We start from the raw sequence: 23,221 nt of genomic DNA, 5'->3' as shown, positions 1-23,221 counted from the left end.
TCAGATCGATACAAAGCTCTAAAAGCAAGTAACAAAAAAAACAAATGACACAAAGTATATATTTTAGATAACTCGCAGTTACACTGGCAGCTAGTTACAACTAATTTTACAAGTGAGAGGTTAAGCTTCTTGACGCTATAAAACCACCATAGTTTACATGATGAAATGTTGGTACCACGTCAGGAATGTGACAGTTGTTTTCTATTCGTTTAATGTGTGTTAGCTTTACGTTCTGAATTTTCCTTGGTGGTCGATATATTTGTTATTTCATTTTCCTTACAAATGTTCGTTTAAGTCAATATTTTACCTTTTCTGCTGCAGGTTTGAGAAAGCAATGAACACTTTTACTTCAGGTTTTGGTATAACTCACCAGTTCTCTTGAAACGAATGTTTATATTTCAACCTGAAAGATTTTTGAACAATTCGTATCACCTACAATGAATTTCACAGTTGAAAGTGGAGAATATGAGATTAAGATGTTGTTTGCATGTAAATGACATAAGAGATCAAATGACTCAGAATTACCAACTATATGTCACTTTACGGCATTTAACAACTCGTGAAACCCATAATGTAAAGTCACCTTTAAAGCGCCCCAAAATGTGAAATAATTCAAATGAACATCAAAGGCCTGATGTATGTATAAAATAATGCACAAAACAAATATGATATACAGCGCAACAAAATCTCTGAATTATAGACTCTTGGCTTGTAGAATGTGACGGGGGTAAATATCCGTTTGAAATATGTCTTACTTGTTTCACGAATTAGGCACCGACCATTTATCTTTTGTTGGGGTCATGTTTCTAAAATGATTGCATGATTCTACATCTCCTGTAAGTAAAATAAATAAATGTCTATTTAGAAAAAAAAAGTAAAAAAGAGTAGTTTTATATAATGTTTTCAAATCATGTAGATTTTCTTATCAAAAACGACGCCGCACACACCAAGTGTGTCTTTCAAATACGTTGCAGGAAAACTGATAGCGGCGATATAGCAAAACCAACAGGCAAGTGTATGAAACAGTACACAAAACATAAGACCTAACAACACGAATCCCAGCAAAACGTATGATTAACCAAACTGAGCCTGCTCCACAATTGCACACGTTCCAAGTAAACAAAATTTCTGTAATAGGCCTTATTTGGTGATGTCACAATAGAAGATAATAGCTTTAATTGTGATTACGACAATCAAAATATATCCGTAATCATCTATGGCACATTCTATCGAACACGCCAACCATTGTCCTTTTGGCACCATCTTACGTTGTTCATATATCCAACTCGTTCGTTATACCTGTGTCGGTAGTGAAGTTTTGGATTTCAATGAACGTAATCTATCCATTACTGGGAAATAATTATAGAGTTAATTATTTCATTACAACAAAAGAGGGACAAAAGATACCAGAGAGATAGTAAAACTCATAGATTGAAAGCAAATTTACTGACAACAAATTGGCTAAAAATTAAAGACAAACAGAAAAAAATAGTACAGAAGACACAACATAGAAAACTAAAGACTAAGCAACACGAACCCCACCAAAAACTTGGGGTGATCTCATTTACTTACTTATTTTATGTCTACCTTTGCGAATTTCAAACGCACACTTTTACACCAGTACTGAAAACCTTCCATCCTTGATTTTACATAGATAAATAAAATCGTATAATATAAGCAAAATAAGGATGTTAAATTTGATGTATGCCTTTTTGTGTTTCTTCGTTTCATTTGTTGATTTATAGTGATTTAGATGATAGCACAATGTTGACTGTTGTACCCCTATTTTTGACATTTTTACTTATTGTGTCTGTTTGTTTTGTTACCACATCGTTGACAATGTAATGGAATTTAATGCGACTGTCATACAAGTGAGAGGTTTAGCTAGCTATAAAAACATGTTCAATCCACCACATTCGACATAAGAAAATACCTGTACCAAGTCAGGAATATGACAGTTGTTATCTATCCGTTTGATGTGTTTGAACTATTGATTTTGCCATTTTATTAGGGACTTTCCTTTTTGAATTTTCCTCGGAGTTCAGTATTTTTGTGTTTTTACTTTTTACATTGAACAGAAAAATCATTTTTATCTTATTAGTATTGGATACGTAAGCTTCGCAAAATTCCGTACAAACCACTTTACATTGTCAGCTCATCTGCATGTTCGACGAAGGAATTGTCCATTAGATTGACCAAAATATATACTAGTAGTGGATTGTTTATCGACTGTCGTACAAGTGATGGTTTATCTAGCGATAAATAGATATAGGAAGATGTGACATGCTTTAATCTACCATTTTGTATTTTAAAAAAATGCCTGTACCAAGTCAGGAAGGTGACAGTTGTTATCCTTTTATTCGTTTGATTTCGCCATTTGATTCGGGACTTTTCGTTTTGAATTTTCCTCGGAGATTGGTATTTTTGTTATTTTGATATTTTTTTACCTTCATAATTTCTTCCCTAGAAAGAAAGATTTAGTTCTGCTGTACCTCCAGAAAACTTAATACAAATAAGGTAGAACATCTGGCTATTAATAGCTATAGGAAGATGGGGTGTGAGTGCCAATGAGACAACTTCCCATACAAATAACAGTTTAAAAAAGTAAACCACTGTAGGTCAATTTACGGTCTTCAACACGGAGCCTTGGCTCACACCGAACAACAAGCTATAAAGGGCTCCAAAATTACTAGTGTAAAACCATTCAAACGGGAAAACCAACGGTCTAATCTATTAAAAAAAAAGCGAGAAACTCCATATCAGCCTGATGTGGTACCACTTGGTCAGTCTCATAACGGTGTTGTTTCGTTTCTAAAAACAAATTGTTCAATAAAGGTAGTTAGATCTTCTTGTTTTTGAATTCTCGTTAGAAATCCAGAATCCTAGGGTTTTGTTCATTTAGCGCTATTAAAAATTCCCCCGCTAAACCCCTACTTTTCTTATTACAATTTAATTTCATATAATAGTTAAAGCCATAGCTGAATATCTTTAAAAAATATTGTTATTTTTGATGTACAATCAGGAACTCTACACCCTAAAATTTTCAACATTTTCAACATGTGTTTTATTATTTGTCAATGAATACATCTCAAGATATATGAAAAATAATAATAGCAAAATCTTCTTAAGTTCAACTTTGCCTTAAATGAATTTCAGATTAATTTCCACATCAACAAAGTTACCATCCTTTGAATCGCGCATCAGGGTATATTAACTTTGGAGTTTTGGGAGGCAATAACCTCCATGACCTAGCCGATAGGAAAAGGTCATGCACTAATAGTTATTCATTGAAATTTTCATTTAATTAAATTGCGACGTGTTACTTTTCTTCTCATGACTAAATAGAACTTGAAAATGACAAGTGCTGAAAATAACTATGATTTTTTTTTTATTTTCTAGGATCGTGCATGTGATGAATATTAAGGATTTCATAAATGATAAAAACATTAATAATTTATTTACTTAAAAATACATTTTTAAATGTGATGACGTTTCAACACAAATAAAATGTATTATCAAAATATTAAAAAAAAATAATTAAAAAGAATGTATGATAGTTTAAATTGTCTTGACGGTGTAGAAAATATCAATGACAAATTTACTTATATCATGTATATGCAATGCGTTTCCCTCAGTTTTAGTTTGTAACCAAGATTTATTTATTTTTTCTCAATCGATTTATGAATTTCGAACAGTGGTATACTACTGTTCCTTTATCTACTTATATACAATGTATATATAAAAACTTTTTTCGAATGTGATGACGTTTCAATGGGATTATAAAATTTCTTGAATTGTCAATGAGTAAAAAATTAATTAAAAAGACTTTGATAGTTTGAATTGTCCTGACGGTTGTCGGATATCACCGGTGATCCGAGATCAGGGTATTTTCCACTTAATGATCAGCCATTGTCTTTATCAAAGGACAATCCTCAATACTTATTCATGAATAAAGCTCAGATTTCACTATAGTGGTAGATTGTTTTCAGTTTGTTGATACCCCCTACGACTCTTTGAAGAAATTTCAAACCTGATAATCAAATGAAATTTGATAAAGAATACGAACTAATAACAATGTAACATGTTTACAAATAGACTTTAAATCGGAATATAGATTTTAACTATTTAAAAAGACGTGATAACATATTGATAATATATCCGTTATGTTTGTAATGGCTATCACAAGAAAGAGGAGTCAATAACGTGTGAATATTAGCGTTTCTGATTCCGGAGGCTATTAACTAATACGAAAAGGTTAGTTCGAAATTTCATACCTTTTTTTAATTTATTACTGTAGTTTCTTTTATTCTAAGCGTATAGTTTAAACATATTTATTTATAGTGGATTGGGAAACAAGTTTTATAACTTATATTAATCCATTTCCACTTTTCGGGTGCGAGTGCTGCCTTGTAGCGGCATTAGCCTACTCTTTTTCGAAATCTACAAGGGTGTCTTTAACGTGCATGAGATATGGCTCTCTCTTAACACGGGTCAGCCATTTATCATCCCCGTCCGACGGACCATCATCGTTTCCTCAAGACCATACTCGCAAATGGTAACATTGGTTTCATTGCATGTTAAATTTGTATATTTTTTAAAGCTGCTATTTTTTTCACCAGGTCATCCTATTCCAGGAAATAATGGCGGGAACATATATTTACCTGGCCTGTTTTTTCTAAGATATTAATTAGAATGCAAACGACCTGCGCGTTAATTTATGATATAAATTACTGTTAATGTTTCAGTACCTGTCATTCATTTTTTAGGTAAAAAAAAACATGATCATAAATTGGCGCATGCCATCTGGTTAGGGTTCTTATAAGGTTTTATGCACTCGTCGATCTGCAATGCTAGTGCACGTACCTGCATGATGAACTTTGGGCATAAATTATAATTATGTTAAAGAGTTTTTTAATCCATTGATTTATTATAAATGTATATAGTAAATGTTCAAGTTTTTCTATAAAAAGAGACCATTTGACGTTTCATTTTAATTATCATGTTTTATGGTGTCATCGGTGATGTTTTACACGAAGACTGGTCATATATTAGAAGTTTCTTCATATATTATTAGATTCAATTGGAAGACATGTTCACGAAAATTATCTCAATTGGAAGATATATTCTTGAATATCTTTTTTCAACTTGGAAGACATATTCTTGAAAATTATTTCAATTGGAACAAATATTTACAGTACTGTGTCCTTACGTAATAAACGATATAGAATGTGTGTGCCAACAAGAACAGAAATTATGGCATACAATTAGTATTTTGTTAGAACACAGTTTCTGATGAACTTATTTTAGGATGATTTACTGACATATACTTTTACAGTAACAAGAACATTATTTTTTTTGCATTTAACATTTTGCGGATAAAACTTTAAACCCGTCATAATTATTCAAATTGACTTGTAAAATGAGAATAAGATCATTTAATTGAATTAATTTTCATTTAAAATACTTAAAAGACTTAGCATGAGGTTTGGCGAATAATAGGGATCTATATACACAGTGACTCTTCAAATATTATTGCATACATTTATCTGGTGCAGCAAAATGAGCCAGGTGATTTAAAGAAAAGATGTCTTCATATATAAAAAAAAATATTATGTAATCTATGTTAGATGCTGAAGGGTTCAACGGAATAATATGTTTACACAAAACTCGTTCTACTCTGTTTAACTTGGAAGAGTGCACACACTGAAAAGTCTTGCCTTTTTACTAATCATTGATATTATGTTGATAGTCCTAAGTATGAAGCTTTAGATTACAACAGTCACATAAACTTAACCAAGATAGCTAAACAAAGACCAATGAACCATGAAAATGAAGTCAGGTCAGATGAACCATGCCAGACAGGCATGTACAGCTTTCAATGTTTACGTGCAAAAAATATACTTGACCTATTCAATTCCTTATAGTTTTAAGAAATATAGATCAAAACACAAAAACTTAACACTGTGCAATGAACCGTGAAATTGAGGCCATGGTCAAATAAAACCTGCGGGAGTGACATATAGATCATAAAATATTTCCATACACCAAATATAGTTGACCTTTGGCATATAATATTAGATAAAGAGACCAAAATTCATAAACATAACTTTGACCACTGAACCATGAAAATGAGGTCAAGGTCAGATGACATCTGCTCGCTAGACATGTACACCTTACAATTAGTCCATACAACAAATATAGTACCCTATTGCATAAAGTATGAGATAAAGACCAAAACACAAAAACTTAACTGTAACCACTGAACCATGAAAATGAAGTCATGGTCAGATGACACCTGCCAGATCCAACACTTAACCTTGTTCACTAATCCATGAAATGAGGTCGAGGTCAAGTGAAAACTGTCTGACGGGCATGAGGACATTGCAAGATACGCACATACCAAATATAGTTATCCTATTACTTATAATAAGAGAGAATTCAACATTACAAAAAATCTGATTTTTTTTAAAGTGGTCACTGAACCATGAAAATGAGGTCAAGGACATTGGACATGTGACTGACGGAAACTTCGTAAAATGAGGCATCTATATACAAAGTATGAAGCATCCAGGTCTTCCACCTTCTAAAATATAAAGCTTTAAAGAAGTTAGCTAACGCCGCTGCCGCCGCCGTAGAAGCCGACGCCGGATCACTATCCCTATGTCGAGCTTTCTGCAACAAAAGTTGCAGGCTCGACAAAAATGTTGATAACAGTTAACAAAGCGGGTTAAAAACAGATAACAGTTTAAATTGATCTCAGATAACAGTTAACAACACCTTGGAAAGAGCCATAACAGGTTAACATAAAAAGGTATTGCCCCTTCTCATAATTATACTACTTCTAGATAATTTCTACTCATTCTGTAACCTTTAATAACAATGTATTATGTATAACTGATGTTCCTGTAGAGCAGTTACTGTGCCTGAGTTTGTTTAATGAATTCAACGTTAAAGTTTAACCAAATACACGTACTGGTTAATTCGGGCTGTTCATCCCCCTCCAAATATGTTCATATTCAAACTAGTATACTATATCAACCTCCGTTTTAATTGACTTAAGATATTTTCAGCCTGAATTTTGTTTCCAATATTCTGTACTCGAATTTTTAAAGTTAAGACTTCCGAGAATTGGCTTAATAATACATATATGATCAACCCTAACCTTCACTTGTCCGACAGTAAACTCACTGAATGCGTCTATTTGTTGCTTTTGGGAAATAGAACTTTCTGATCCATCCAAGAAACCCTCATTTTTCAGTAGCAGTCCAATCGTCACCTCGTATGGCCTCCACCATGTATTGATTGTTAATTTGTTCTGTTCATACATATGCAATGAATATATGACACTGGGTGTTAAGGAAGCAAATAACCAACCATCAAACGTATGGTCAGTTTCTTGTATTAGGGCTGTTAAGTGTTTTGTTTTGTTTAAATTATTTTTTAGATGAATTATATGTATGATTTTAGTATGACATTGTTACAATCTATTTTGACATGTATAGTTAAGATGTAACTCAAAACGTTTGTAAAATTGATTATATTATTGTAGTATCTTCTCATAAACAGGATACGTTTTCACAATTTCGTCTACTACATCTTGAACTATTTTCTATCTCTATATCAATCTGTCCTGTATTTTTGACAACTTGGACCACTCAGGTGCTGTCGTGCGCCATGCATCAACACCATAATTTTAAGTCAACTTTTCAAGGTCACGAGTGCCAGATCTATAAATACACCATGTACATAATATTTTTTTTTAAAGGGCAGCACTATCTGAATTTTAATTATGAATAACAGTTGATGTTTTCTATACCCTAATTTAACAGCAACCAAAAAATACGATATTGTTTCTAATCGAGAATCTTTTTTCGTGTCAAAGACAGTCTAGATTAGAAAAAAATGGTAGATGTATCCCTGAAACGAAATGTTCCATAGCAGATATAGAAATTCATTTAATAAATTTGATGCGTCCGAATCTCTTTCAGCTAGATATCTTCATCTGAAATGCTAAAACAAAAAACAAATTTAAGCAAAGGGTGTATAAATACTTGAGGAGTTATATGGCAAAAAAACGACATTTGCTCATTATATGACCAAAACCATTTGCTCATTGCTGAAGGCTGTACGGTGACCTATAGTTGTTAGTTTCTGTGTTATTTTGTCTCCTGTGAAGATTTGTCTCATTTACAATCACATTATATTTTTTTTTAATTTATATTCAAAAAGAGAAACCTAAACCTCTAACGGTCAACTTTATAGTTTAAATAACATTGTATTTGTATTTTTCTTTATTATTTTCGTCATTTATTCTGTTTAAATGTTCAAAATAAAATATTAATAAGATGTGTACTTATGTTTAGTACTTAACAAAATATTAGACTTTTAACTTCAATTTGAATCAAATGTCCCGTTACAATAATATCAATATTGGCCACTTAGGCATTGTCCGAGTCTGGACAACATAGTAATTGCTTGATATTTTAAATTAAAATTACCTCATTAAAGTAAGACTAAATATCTCTGCTTCATTAAAGTTACTATGTTGACTTTCCATTGTTATATTTTTATTTGTATATTATCTATAATTACATCGTTACATTAAAAAGTTTCCCTACGTAGATTAAAATCCGCCAGAAATGTTTATTAATATATAGTTCAGTACACTGGGAGATTTTTACTTATTAAAATTTGAGCAAGGACATTTTCTTCTTTGATTCTTTTCTTTTCTGTTAATTTGTTGTTAACGTTATGTTGAAATATTTGTCGAAAATGATAATAACTTTTCTTTGGATACTCCTTCTTGACCACATATTAAAGGTAAAGTCGATTTATCTTTTTCAGCCTGTAGGTTCTGTAGATATATTTGTAATATGATAAATCAGTAAAAGAAAACGAGTAATTCTCTACTTTTTTGGGAAACATACATATTGTAGATAGATATATTGATAAACAAATAGGTCAGTTTCCCCGTGTATAAATTTACAAAAAATCGAAACAGCATCAGTTTTTATAACTGTTCGATCTCGGACGATGTTGAAATCCCCCGGATTATTATAATACGACCATAGAGATCGTATTTAGATATGGATGCAAGTATATTTTATTCGCAATTTAGAAAGCATTAACCTATTGAAATGACTGCATAATAAATATATTTTGTTCATCTCTCTTCGCTTTCAGATACAATAAGGCAAAATTCAGTTATATTTTATTTTTTCCATGATGATTAAAATGATATTTATTATCAATCGATTAACGGACAATAAACTGACCAATAAACCATAACAAAAGACGTCTTACCGTCATCCGACACCAGACATAATTTTTATTTTAAGGACAAACTTCAGATCAAACGGCGATATCTCTCCAATCCACATAAAACTATCACTTTCAAGACTATAATATATTTCTAATGTACCATAAATGACACATATTTTACTGTCCGTTTTCAGATGTCATTGAATATGAGACCTTGTTATGAGAAGTGATTTTAAACTATAAGAATGTAAGTATTTACGTCTGTTATCAATAATATATTCACCATTCATCTTAAATATTGATACTTTGTTTAAACTTTAAAGTTAAGTAGAATCATTTTAAATTTTTTATCATTAATTTATTTTGGAAACATTCCTTTATTATGAAAGCTTGCAGTTCTTTTAAATGACTGTAATTTTACATCGGATATCCATTTACTTATTTGCAATCTCTTAAATCGTACTGAAAATGATATCAAATAACATTTGTATTATATTCCATTTCTTCATTAAAAGTACATTTTTGATTGCGTTTATTGTTATTCTTAGCATCTCGTTTCTAAGGTCAAATTTTAACATTTTTCCATTAAGGATGATTTATTTTGAAGTCTGACTTCTTCGTCTGAGGTATAAGTCGTTTTGAATGATTGTTGTTAGCTTTCTTAACATTTAGACTTTAAAGTGGCAATTGTTTCATACATATTCTAGACAGGCACAATTAATAAAACAATATACTTTGGCCTGTATGAAAGGCATAATATTTACCCTTCAAAAGGTTACATAACACAGTTATGATAACAAAAAGCCTTCATACTGTTCAACACAAATCCTATTAATTATGAAGACTATGCGGTTGCTGTTTTCGGAATAGCTTCGAACATAGCATCTCGTCCTTTAAAGTTTAACATGCATGAACTATTTGCCACTGGACGTTAAGCAACAAACAATCAATCAATAAAACAGATGTGTGCTAACAGTTGTTTCAGTTACTCATCAGTTGTTTATTCATAGAAATGTATAATCTCTTCATCCCGCTGCTGCCATAGATTATGGTCAATACATGTATATAAATAAGAAATGATTTAAATATACTTCTTGAAAAACACAAAATACATGTCTGGTCCGAGACTACAGTTATTTCGTATTGCATTTCCTTCAGACAATAAAAGAAATTTAATAAATTATATTTTCACAGTGTGGTGTACTACTTTTGGGGAAAATTATATCAAAATTATAGAAAACTTGATCAGGTCGAACTCAAAATATTGACAATTTTATGTTAAGGATCGAGGTCTGGAAATATTTTCCGATATACTAATCTTCAACCTTTTTTAGCTGGACCAAGCGAGCATTAAAATTAAGTTGTTTCCTTGTCCGTCTATAGATACGTACATACATAGGTCGGTCCGTCTGTACGTTCCAAAATTGGTTTCGATCTCTTACTTTAGTTTGCCTCAACCAAATGTTAAGAAACTTATACACAATGCTTATCACGACAAAACACAGGTCAAGTTCGATTTTGCTGGCGTCACTTGATACTAGAGTTATGCTCCTTAACAAAAGGAAAACAAATACTGAATTTTTCGTTTCCGTTTTCCCACTTAACGTTCAAATGCATGACCCAAACTTTCTTACAGTGTAATTTCATCTCCTTCTTGCAATTTGAGGCATAAAACATTAAGAAATAAATTTGGAAGGGGTATACAAAAAATTACAAGTAACACACTGTCCATACTAGGGACTACAACGAAAATCAAAGGACGATTACTGTGTTCTCGGACCGTCTATATAAAAAAAACTGTATGGCGCTTGCGTATCACAATGTTTAGACTGATTTTCAAATATTCTCTTCAAACAAAGGTATATAATAACTTTTCCCCTTAATTTATTTCTCACTCGCCATTTGTTAAGAATTTAGTCGGACATAATGAAACTGAGGAATCACACAGTTTTGATGTTAGGAGGGTCAATCCCGAGAATAGAAGCAAAGGGATAATACTTGTATTTCTTATATTTTTTTACTATATATGAATTTTTACTTTTGAACTACTTGTTCTTTTTTTGGAAAGGGTTTTAATCCGCACCTGCTTCTGTATCAAACATTCACGTGAATACAATGGGTCGGATGTATTTTATTGTGTATATAATATATTTGTACTTTACTGAACTGTGTCATGTCACTTTAATAAAAATTTACTTACTTACTTACTAACTATAAGCTTGAAATACCATTATGTCTTATTACTGAACAATTATCCTAATTATAAATGTTTCAAGACTCTTTCAAACAGTTTCTTGAAAGATTTTGACAGATTTTTTGTGTTTATACAAAAACGAATGTCATATATGTATTTTAAAAGAATTAAACAGATAGTTAATTATGCTCAACAACTGCATTTTTAATTTCGTTAAATAAAAGAACGATGCATTAATCATCTCCCATATAAATTTGACATTCTTAATTTTATTTATAAAATCGCAAGAGTTCAGTCCCTTTGAACAAGTTTAAATTTAAGAATGTAAAACATCAAAACTTGGTTCATACAGTGTTCCATATAAATAAATTATTACTAATATTTTGTCAACAAAAGCATATTTAAATAAGACTGTAAAACACATCAGAACTTGGTTTATAGGTGATCTATATAAATAATGTATTACTTTTGTTTTGTCCACATAAGTATATTTTCTTGTCACCTTTTTACACATGTACCATCTATTTCTAGTTAGCGACATGGTCGAAAGAATTTGACACGTTGTTCTAACAATTGCAGATAAACCACACAATGTTTTGTATGCAAGTTGATGTTTTGGAAAATGCTATACAAAAGAGAAGATCTATGCTTGGGATAGATTATCAAGGAAAGTTATTAGAACGCACAACGGAATCCAAATTTGTACTTCTTGGGAGACCTGTAGAGCAAGACAACCCCGACAACGAGGCTGCACATAAGCAATTTCTCATCCATCGACGAGAGTCACAGATTGAAGAAGTCAAAAACTATGTCCAAATTTTAAATGCTTTGAGATTAAAACAAAGAAAAAGAAAAAACGTTCCACCACAAGATGATCCCGTTTTTAAAATATTGCTGTCAATTCTAAGTAAAATTGATTATGAAAATGCAGAGGAAAGAAAACAATGCAGAGAAATGAAACGACAAAGACGCGAGGCACGAAAAAAGAATTATGAAGCTCGACAAATAAGATATCAGTTCGTGAGTATACATAGATATAATTCTACATCCCAATTATCCTAAAAATTATATTTGTGAATAAGTGTTTGTTTGTCTAAGATATTGGTTCATAGTACTCAAACTGTTACTATGGATTCATTAATATTCGTTGGATACCAATTTTCGTGGATTTCGTGGGTACAGGAGAACCACGAATTCAAATATTCAACGAAAAACAAATTTTCCAAAGGAATGAGTGTAGACTTTGCCAAAACCACGAAATAAAATGTCCACTCATATGTCAATTTTCCTCAAACCACGAAAATTGGTACCCACGAAAATAAATGAATCCACAGTAACTCTTAAGTCAATGAATTTCAATAAGAAATACAGTCAACTCTCGTTATCTCGAAGTCAGTCGGATCAGTGCGAATGTTGTGTATTTGCTCAAGTGAACCTTGGTACCGTACTTTTGATTTGAAAGTTAATTTCGTTTCGTACTGTTTAGTCTGTTCTTTTTGTAGTATCTATTTGGCGTGGCTCCATACTTGTACATTTCGTCATTATGTTATTGTTCCATGATAACTTTTGTATTCTTGTCTTTTATTTCTGCTTATATTGTTTTTCTGTATGCCTTTTTGTGTTTTTGGTTATATATGGCGTGGCTCTGTACTTCTCGTTATTATTTTATGATCATTTCTGTATATTTGTTTTTCGTTTTTGCTAATGTGCTTTGTCTGTGTGCCTTTTTGTGATTCATGTGACGTGGCTCTGTTCTTATACATTCCTTCATTGTGCGGTGTGTAATGGTAAATGTTTGTTTATATATCTGCTTGTTTTATAGTGATTAAGATGATAGCACAACGTTGACTCCTGTATAACTTTTTTGTCATTTTTCCTTTTTTCGTTGTTTTTTTACACATTGTTGTCAATATAATGAGTTTTTTTACGACTTTCATACAAAAGTTGGTTATTAAACTAGGTTAAATCTATCGTTTTCTACACATAAAAAATGTCTGTACCAAGTCAGGAATATGACAGTTGTCCATTTGTGTGATCTGTTTGAGCTTTTAATTTTGTCATTAAAAATTTTGTTTACGGATTTTCCGTTTTGAATTTTCCTTTGAGTTCAATATTTTTGTGATTTCCCTTTTTTCTAGTGTTTTAGTAATCTTGTGTGATGCATCATGTAAGAAATCAATGTAATATTTAGGAAAAAGTTACGTTCATTATATAATTGACAAAATTCCTCAAATTTACCTTACGACAAAGAGGCGAAAAGAAGGATCAGAATATACTAAACCCTATTTGTATGATTTCCTTACACACATCGTATATCAACCTTGCAATAGGTGGTGGTGATATTTAAGATTGAGCACAGTTATTACGTTTTGAATTGATTGATTGCTGGCACCCAATGCCAAACTCATAACTATTGGCTTTAGCATTGTGGCAAGGTTTAATCAAAGAGGAAAGTCGAATTTCCATGAGAAAACCAATGCATCTCTCAGGAAAACTGACAAACTAGTAAGTTAAAAAACTATGTCGAACTTTTTTCGAACAGGGACTCTAACTCAACACTTCAGTGTTAACAAACTAATGATCACTGTAGATGAAGATGACTTCTTAAATAAATCACTCAGCCAACCATTCCCCTCGATCTTTTTGGAAATTTCTATAATAAAATAAAAATTAAAGGAATTTGATCATTGTAAATGCTACTGACATGTGGTATCATAGCTGACCAATAGTACTACAGTAGCAGTCCAGATGCTGAATGATCATACTTCAGAAGTGGTACCATAGCTGACTAATCATACTTCAGTACTGGTACTATAGCTGACTGATAGTACTCCAGTATCGGTACCATAGCTGACTTGTAGTACTGCGGTTGCGATACCATGTGTGACAGATAGGACTTCAAAAGCGGTACCATAGCTGACTGATAATACTTCAGTAGCGATACCATAGCCCATTAATATTTCTTCAGTAGCGATACCATAGCTGACTGCAATAGTACTTCAGTAGCGGTACCATAGTTGCCTCATAGTACTGCAGTAAAATGTAGCTGTACCATATCTGACAGATAGGACTTCAAAAGAGGTACCATAGCTGACTGATAATACTCCAATAGCTTTACCATACCCAACTAATATTTTTTCAGTAGCAGTACCACATATGACTGCAATGGTACGTCAATAGAGAAACCATAGCTGACTGATAGTACTTCAGTAAAAAAGCCATAGCTGACTGATAGTACTTCAGTAAAAAAGCCATAGCTGACTGGTAGTACTTCAGTAAAAAGCCATAGCTGACTGATAGTACTTCAGTAAAGAAGCCATAGCTGACTGATAGTACTTCAGTAAAGAAGCCATAGCTGACTGATAGTACTTCAGAAAAAAAGCCATAGCTGACTGATAGTACTTCAGTAAAAAAGCCATAGCTGACTGATAGTACTTCAGTAAAAAAGCCATAGCTGACTGATAGTACTTCAGTAAAGAAGCCATAGCTGACTGATAGTACTTCAGTAAAAAAGCCATAGCTGACTGATAGTACTTCAGTAAAAAAGCCGTAGCTGACTGATAGTACTTCAGTAAAAAACCCGTAGCTGACTGATAGTACTTCAGTAAAAAACCCGTAGCTGACTGATAGTACTTCAGTAAAAAACCCGTAGCTGACTGATAGTACTTCAGTAAAGAAGCCATAGCTGACTGATAGTACTTCAGTAAAGAAGCCATAGCTGACTGATAGTACTTCAGTAAAGAAGCCATAGCTGACTGATAGTACTTCAGTAAAAAAGCCATAGCTGACTGATAGTACTTCAGTAAAGAAGCCATAGCTGACTGATAGTACTTCAGTAAAGAAGCCATAGCTGACTGATAGTACTTCAGTAAAGAAGCCATAGCTGACTGATAGTACTTCAGTAAAAAAGCCATAGCTGACTGATAATACTTCAGTAAAGAAGCCATAGCTGACTGATAGTACTTCAGTAAAGAAGCCATAGCTGACTGATAGTACTTCAGTAAAGAAGCCATAGCTGACTGATAGTACTTCAGTAAAAAAGCCATAGCTGACTGATAGTACTTCAGTAAAGAAGCCATAGCTGACTGATAGTACTTCAGTAAAAAAGCCACAGCTGACTGATAGTACGTCAGAAGCGGTACCAACTTATATACATGTAGGTGCAAATAAAGTAGTGTTTTCACAATTATTTCACGACAACTGGTACAAGCTTAAACAAATCGACTAAAGACCTTAGAAAGACCCATGGGTTTCTAGATTTGAATGTTAAATGCAAACGTACTGAACGCTTTCAATTAAAAAAAGTAGATATTTCGCTTTTTACGTTTCTCTATTATTGTTTTTAACAAATATATATATAGTATCCAGAAATTTTGAAAATATTAATTTCGTTTTTCTCTATTTTTTTCTGATAACTTGACTGAGACCAATAATTTTTGCAATTCCCAGTAAGATGTTATCTAAGTTGAAGATTTCCAAACATCCACATTCATTTCTATCCTTCATCCTTCAGGGATTATACAGAAAGTTTAATTAAAGATTAGCATAATTCATTTGAATTTGTACATAAAACTCCTTTTTCGGAAGAATCCTGGATAAACCCGTTACAAACATAGTTTTACGCCAAACCATTTGAAATCGCGATCACATCACACACAAAAAAAATACTTATATATATATACAAGTCATTTCAGTTTAACTTACGCTCGATTTGTGTCTTAATATGTATGTGAAAATATGTGAACAACTGTAGATTCAGCTGGACTTTTTTAAAATCTATTTTAGCTTTAATAGATAACATTAAGACCTTAAAATTAACTGCTTAATTTTCAACAAACAGTACCACAGTTAATATAGGAATAAGAATACAAATGTTAAAGTTCTCACAACTATCTTAATAATGTCATAGCGTGGCAAAACAATCTTAATAATGTCATAGCGTGATTGGCTTAAGTAGAATGATATAACATCATTCACAAATTTTTTGACCTTACAATGAAGGTCGTAACCTATATAAATATCTATTGACAAAACATACCGGCATAACGGAATATTACCTTATTTAATCCTTTAAACACACCCGCCGTGCAAATATGTTCTCAGTTTTAGTATCATTATGATAAGTAATAATATGTCTTTATTCGAAAATAATTCGACAAATGAAAATCTTCTTTAATCGGGCATAAAAAAAATTGGCCCAAAATAATGTTGACAAACAATAGATGTATTTTAGTATACGTTAAATCAAGCACGCTAACTATTTTAAGAATTAAATCTTTGAATTGGTCTTATTGAATGAAACCCATCTAACTATCTTCATTGAATACACCTTATTGTATACTGTAGTAAGAAGATATAGTTTTTGAGGTTGTCATCGAGTTCAGTTTTCTATTCAACATGTTCAATGATTAGCCATTTTTTTGGTAAATGTCGACGCGTAGTGTCTCTTTAAGTCAACATATTTGACACAGACAAACAGATCCTAGAGATAGAAATGTATTCAAAGACAGTTTTAAGATCGGTCACAATCATGAAGGTAGGTCTTTGAATTTAATTCTTCGTTTGTAGGTGTGTTGGTGGCATTGTGGGTAATTCAATTGTAACCAAAAATACATGTAAATACTACTTGTTTATGCTTTGTTGTTTTGGGATGGTATCAAATATTTTTTCTAAACATTTTTTGAATGAAATTTAAAAAATTTATTTTCTATGTACATATGCGTTTTTGGTTATGTAAGAATTTGTATAGGTATTAAGATACATTTGTATGGGTAGATATATTTACATATCATAGAAGTCCATGTGTCGAGTTTTAGGGGTGAACTTCAGGGAAGGAAACAGGAAATACAATATAAAAGGTCATGGATCGGTTGTAATGTCTTTAAGAGGCTGTTATTCAAAGTGCTATAATGCCTGTGGTAAGATCTTTATTTTGTTTTATTTTAAACAACAGCAAAAATGTATATTGAGAATATGTTATTCAAAAACATATTTAAAAATTCTTCTTTTTTTAAACAAATCTCTCCAACACTGATGATAGCATGACTTTGGAATGCAGGAGGAAAATCGGAGAAACAACATAGAATTTCGATAGCTTTCAAATGTGCATGTGATGATCACATTTGGCTATTACTGCAGACATTTCAGTTGTTGCAAGTAACTTCTCTTGAGAACCTTAAACAAGTTTCGGGTTGTTGTCTCTTTGACACATTCCCCATTTCCATTCTCAATTTTATTCAAAAACTTTTTCTAACTAGGAAGTACCGATTATCGGGTTATCTGCATGTTGATATCGTAAAATATCAGCTGCGAGACATTATATGAAGCTTTTTGTCGAGTGAGCGTAGCGAACGAGTTCAAAAAGCCTTCATATAATGTCGAGCAGCTGATATTTTACAATATTAATATACAGATAATCTGATAATCGATTTATTGGGCTATATTTGCGTGTTTGAGAAGTGTTTTCTTTGTTTCACCAGCACTCAAAAGATGACTTGATAAGTTCGGGTCAAAGTTATTAACGTCGGTTCAAACATTATGACGTCGCTGATATGTCCGGGTCAAAGTTATTAAGGCCGGGTCAACGTATTTGACGTCACAAAGACATGATACGGAATAATATTAAGAGCTGAACAGAGTGATATAGACAGTGGGAAGACCGATAATTTAAAATATCGATCTGTTAGCTTTGTTATTGTTCCTAAGATATCAGTTTTCTATATATGTTTTATTTGGTGAATTAGGAAGTCTTTTCATCCATACCTTGAAGTCACAGGCACTTGTCTCAGAATTTTTTCCCCCTATATACCTTATTATAATAAGGTATATAGGGAAAAAAAATTCTGAGACAAGTGCCTGTGCTTGAAGTTCAAGTTCGGTATTTGTGTTAACACTTTTTTTCAATTGTTGTTTATTTTTTACATAATGTTGCAGGGACGGATCCAGCCATATTTTAAAGGGGGTCCATCCCAGCATAAAGGGTGGTTCAAATTATGTCCCTTTTTAAAAGTGTTGATCGTCAAAATAGGGGTTCTAACACTCAGAAAACCCACCTCCTTTTTGGATCCGCAACTGTATTTTTCTTTGACTTATTTGTTTTGAATTTCCCCTGGTATCCCCTAGTTTGATGAGACTGTCATCAAACTGAGAGGGTTAGAGCTATAAAACCAGGTTTAATCCACCATTTTCTACATTTAAAAATGCCTGTACCAAGTCAGGAATATGACAGTTCTTGTCCATTCGTTTTTGATGTGTTTTGCTATTTGATTTTGCCATGTGATTATGGACTTTCCGAATTGATTTTCCTCAATTCAGTATTTTTGTGATTTTACTTTTTTCTAGTATCTTTCGCCTGTTTAGTAATCTTGTTTCGAAAAAAAAATCTCCAAATAGTGTTGATGCCAGGTCCTTTACTGAAAACGGAAGTTATCATGTTATATAAACAATTTTACAAATTCCGCCATTGCATTATAATAGATACAATCTGTCAAGTTCAAGAGTTAAATATAGGTATAAATGTTCATGGTACTATTAGAATAAATTTGGAGTACTAAATAGAACAGGCATAATTGTTCCGGTAAAATTGACAAGAAAAATTTCCTCATTTGAACTCTACATGTATTTCGAGATCGAAATATTTGATAAAGATATTGAATGTGCATCGATAAATTCTTGAGATCTTTAACGTTGATGAAATTTAGTTTTTATAATTATACTTTTAGAAACCAACAAATAGTAATGACAGCTGCAATATCATATGCATTTAAGGTTCAGCCCTATTCAAATATTCCACCTTGACATTAGAAATCGTGTTCTGAATGCCTTCTTCCTTAAGATTGAAACTGAACAAAAGGATAGACATAATTTAATACATATATACGAAATGCAGCAAAGCAAATAGGCATTTCTTTTTGTTCACATTTGAAAAGATTTATAAAATATGTATTGTGTCTTTCCTTTTGTGTGAATATTTGAGACATATAGTGAATCATTGGGTTTGGTCTGGGACAGGTATTTAAACTAAAGTCTTACAAGGATCCTAAATACCTCACACTTACATCATCAAGTGCAATCTCTAAAATGGATGACCCTAAAGATTATTTCATTCATGTCGGGTTGAAAAAGTAAAATCACAGAAATACTGAACTCCGAGGAAAATTCATAAAAGAAAGTCACTAATCAAATGGTAAAAGTAATAGCTTAAACACATCAATCTAGAAAATAAAAGTCTTGATTTATTAAAAAAAACTTTTAAATAACTCATGGTATGAATATGACTTCATTTTTATTATTTTGGTATTTACTTCCACTTTTCTACATCGGATTGTTTTAAGGGAGTCGGCTTCTCAGTTTGAAAATGGTTAACTTTTCAAAGCACTAGCATAATTATATTGATAGGGGGTTAATTAAGGAATTAAAAGAGCAAAAAAAATAGATATAGGTCACCGTGATTGTTTTCAAGATATGAGCAATTGAAATTTTGGCGGGAAAATTTTCTCTCTTGACTTTTCATAGCTTTATCATTCACAAATTTAAGTCCCCAAAAACTTTTAAAAACTAATTAAAATTTTATAAGACTATTATAGATGGCTTATCATATACATGTCAAAGAATTATAAAAAGAAAAATGGGGTCACCGGGCAAACTGTTTAAGGCATTCAAATGGATAAAACAAGAGGATTCCGAAAATCTGACCAAAATTCCAAAACATGACAAGCGAGCTTCCTTAGATAAGATATTAAAAAGCATGATGTCCTCTTGTGTTATAGCTTACGCATTCTCTCAAAATAGCAGAATTTGACACATTTCAGTTTTTAAACAACGACTTCAGTTGTGAAAGGCGTTAAATGTTGCACCTGAATATTTATTGAGAGAAACTTTTAAATAGTTCATAATAGGTTAAATGTCTTATGGTTAAACACACAGAGACATTTTAAAACAAAATGATGCTTAAAACTACAGATAACATAATCATTTCTTCGGTAAAACTTGTGTAGAGATTTATTCCATTCAGTGATAAAACATAACAGAAACATGCATTGTAGTCGTGTGCAATTTGGTTGATATAAAACGTCCTTTAACCAAAAAAAATAGGTAGGAGAAAAACTGTACCCAAGTCGCATATGACATCAGTTTTCATTTTAACTGTTGGCAAGTTCCATATGATTATGAATTATGAATGAAGAATACTAAAGTCATAGTGCTTTTCCTATCTTTAAATTTTATCAACGATTAACCGATCAAGTTCAATAGGTTTTTTTTCATTGGTCTAAAACGTTTATATAAATTATTTTATGCATGAAGATGAAAATATTATTGATTTTGCGTTTATGGGTTATCATTTGAATTTCTGAATAGAGAAACTCTACACTATTTTAATTACCAAATATATATTTTAAATGTATAGTTTATAAAAGGAATTCTTTTCGATTTGACATAGTACATACATCATGTTAACATTTAAAGTTTTTAAGTATAACAACAAACATGATTAAGAGGAGAGGGTTTTAAAAGTTGTTCATTTTCATTTAAATAAATAATTATTAACTACATACAATGGCGTATTATGTTTCTGTATGTATTTATTCCGTTTATAATAAGAAGAAATCAAAGTACTGAAGTACTGAACATCGGATGACCGCAAGTTCCGGTGGATGGTCACAGGCACTTAATTTGTCTCAGTTAGAAATAATCATATCTCTTTATCTGAATTTTGAGCCAGCCAAGGTCGTTATATATTTCCATTTGTTGTACCTGAAAGTTAGGTCAGGTACATATATAATTTTTTTTCTAAGACAAGTTCCTGTGTGGATAAAGAATAAATGACAGGGAATTTAACCTCACCCGGCGTAATACTTATTATAGTAGTGTTGTTTTCATTAAAAATTGATATAAGTGTAATATGTATTGTTATAATATATTATATTGATATTTGCATAACAGTTTAATACAAAGCAGCTCATCTCTCGAGATATTCTTCCGCATTCTTAACATACATTTTTGGTGTCTTTGATTTGTTACTGATATATATATATATATATATATATATATATAAATATATCTCACGACAAAACATTTTCATATCATTTATCTATGTTCTTAAAGCATATTTTCATGAATATTCATAGATGAAATTAATATATAACAAGCGATAAAGAATTTAATCGGCACTCGATGATGTCTGCGAATTTGTACGATTTACACTAAGTGATGGATGCTAAAAAGGTCGCAAGGGTTGTGTGCAGAATTCCTGCGCCAGCATAACTTCGGAATGACCTGTCAAGGTCACTGTGAAAATCACGTTAGCATAGCAAAGAAGTGACTTTCTTTCGGTGCAAAGATTGAACTTCATGCAATCTTTTTTAAAACTAATTAATATATGACAGTTGTTTTTCAATTTGTTGATGTGTTTGAGCTTTTGATTTTGTCATTTGATAATGGGTTCGCTCATTGTTGTCTAGAATCTACTTCTTTTTTTACTTCATTTGATAGTTGTCTAGTTGGTAATCATAAAACAGCTCCTTATTTTTAATACACAAAATACAACTTATAAGTATCTTAGCTGAAATCGTTTAAATGGTTTTTTTTCGCATCAACCTGAATTGTTAAAAGTTTTTTCTAGTGACTTTTGTTAAATTCTGGATCAACAAGAGTTTATGTTACTCTAGTTGACACTTTTTTGGTATGCATTCAAGAATGTTTACCCTCTTATACAAGTATATTTTAGTTGTGTAAGACGATACCTGAAAAAGACCCACTATAAACATTCGAAGTTTTTCTTTACTGTACAAATAATCATATTACATGAAATCCAATTCCTCTGGAAGAAAATGTTATTTTACACTTTAAATGATTAATACTTCACATGCACAGCCTTTTTAAAACTTTGCATGGTCACCTGAAAATGATCGTGGCATCAAATACTGACTGACTCCTTGGTGCAATGTATCTGTGGTTATTACTTAATGTTTGATGTTTGCTCTACTTGCTCACGGACTTTGCTGTTTTCTCTACTTGCTCACGGACTTTGCTGTTTGTTCTACTTGCTCACGGACTTTGCTGTTTGCTCTACTTGCTCACGGACTTTGCTGTTTGCTCTACTTGCTCACGGACTTTGCTGTTTGCTCTACTTGCTCACGGAATTTGCTGTTTGCTCTACTTGCTCACGGACTTTGCTGTTTGCTTTACTTGCTCACGGACTTTGCTGTTTGCTCTAGTTGCTCACGGACTTTGCTGTTTGCTCTACTTGCTCACGGACTTTGCTGTTTGCTCTAGTTGCTCACGGACTTTGTGTCTGTTTGTGTATTATACATCTTTCTTTACCTGCTGGTCCGAGTATACAGTTATTTCGTTGTGCATTTCTTTTAGAACATACATGAAAATAAAAAAATCCCCACCTGCGCTTTCTCAAATAAACGTTTACAGTGTGTTGTACTACTTTTGGGACAAATTATGTTAATATTATAGAAAACTTCATCGGCTCTAACTCAAAATATGGACAATTTTATGTTTAGGGCGTCTTGAAATCTTTTGACAGCTTCCGAAGTGCTAAGTTTAAATCTTTTTCAGCTGGACCAAATCACTACTTACCTTTAAAATTCTGAACCCAATTTTTTTTACATTGTAATTTTATTCCCCTCCTTACTTGCAATTTGAGGCATTAAAAATGGAGAAATAAATTTGGAAGGGTATAAAAATTAATGGCAAGTAACCCACTGTCAACACTAGGGACTATCAAGGGACGACAATTGTGGTCTCGGACCTAAT

General features: G+C 32.0%; 1 protein-coding gene and 1 long non-coding RNA gene across 4 annotated transcripts in view; one reads left to right on the top strand and one right to left on the bottom strand.

The window, feature by feature from the left end:
* Nucleotides 1-303: 303 nt before the first annotated feature.
* Nucleotides 304-23,221, bottom strand: part of LOC134693736 (uncharacterized) — a 39,134-nt gene continuing 16,216 nt past the window's right edge. The window contains exons 2-3 of the long non-coding RNA XR_010102456.1: nt 756-834; nt 304-403 (exon numbers count right to left, since the gene is read on the bottom strand). This is a non-coding gene — a long non-coding RNA (uncharacterized LOC134693736). The remainder of the gene's footprint in view (nt 404-755; nt 835-23,221) is intronic.
* Nucleotides 4,176-23,221, top strand: part of LOC134693734 (uncharacterized) — a 70,921-nt gene continuing 51,875 nt past the window's right edge. Inside the window, exons 1-3 of one of the 3 annotated variants that reach the window (XM_063554632.1) lie at nt 4,176-4,254; nt 9,456-9,508; nt 12,035-12,475. In XM_063554632.1, the coding sequence (XP_063410702.1) occupies nt 12,047-12,475 (429 nt within the window). In that variant the 5' untranslated portion in view covers nt 4,176-4,254; nt 9,456-9,508; nt 12,035-12,046. Of the gene's footprint in view, nt 4,255-9,455; nt 9,509-12,034; nt 12,476-16,970; nt 16,992-17,271; nt 17,374-23,221 lie in introns of those variants that run through there. The other 2 variants (XM_063554633.1, XM_063554634.1) reach the window with 2 other exon arrangements.

The sequence above is a fragment of the Mytilus trossulus genome, chromosome 12 (genome assembly GCF_036588685.1).
Source record: "Mytilus trossulus isolate FHL-02 chromosome 12, PNRI_Mtr1.1.1.hap1, whole genome shotgun sequence".
Classification (NCBI taxonomy): domain Eukaryota; kingdom Metazoa; phylum Mollusca; class Bivalvia; order Mytilida; family Mytilidae; genus Mytilus; species Mytilus trossulus.
This window is presented reverse-complemented; position numbering and strand designations above follow the sequence as displayed.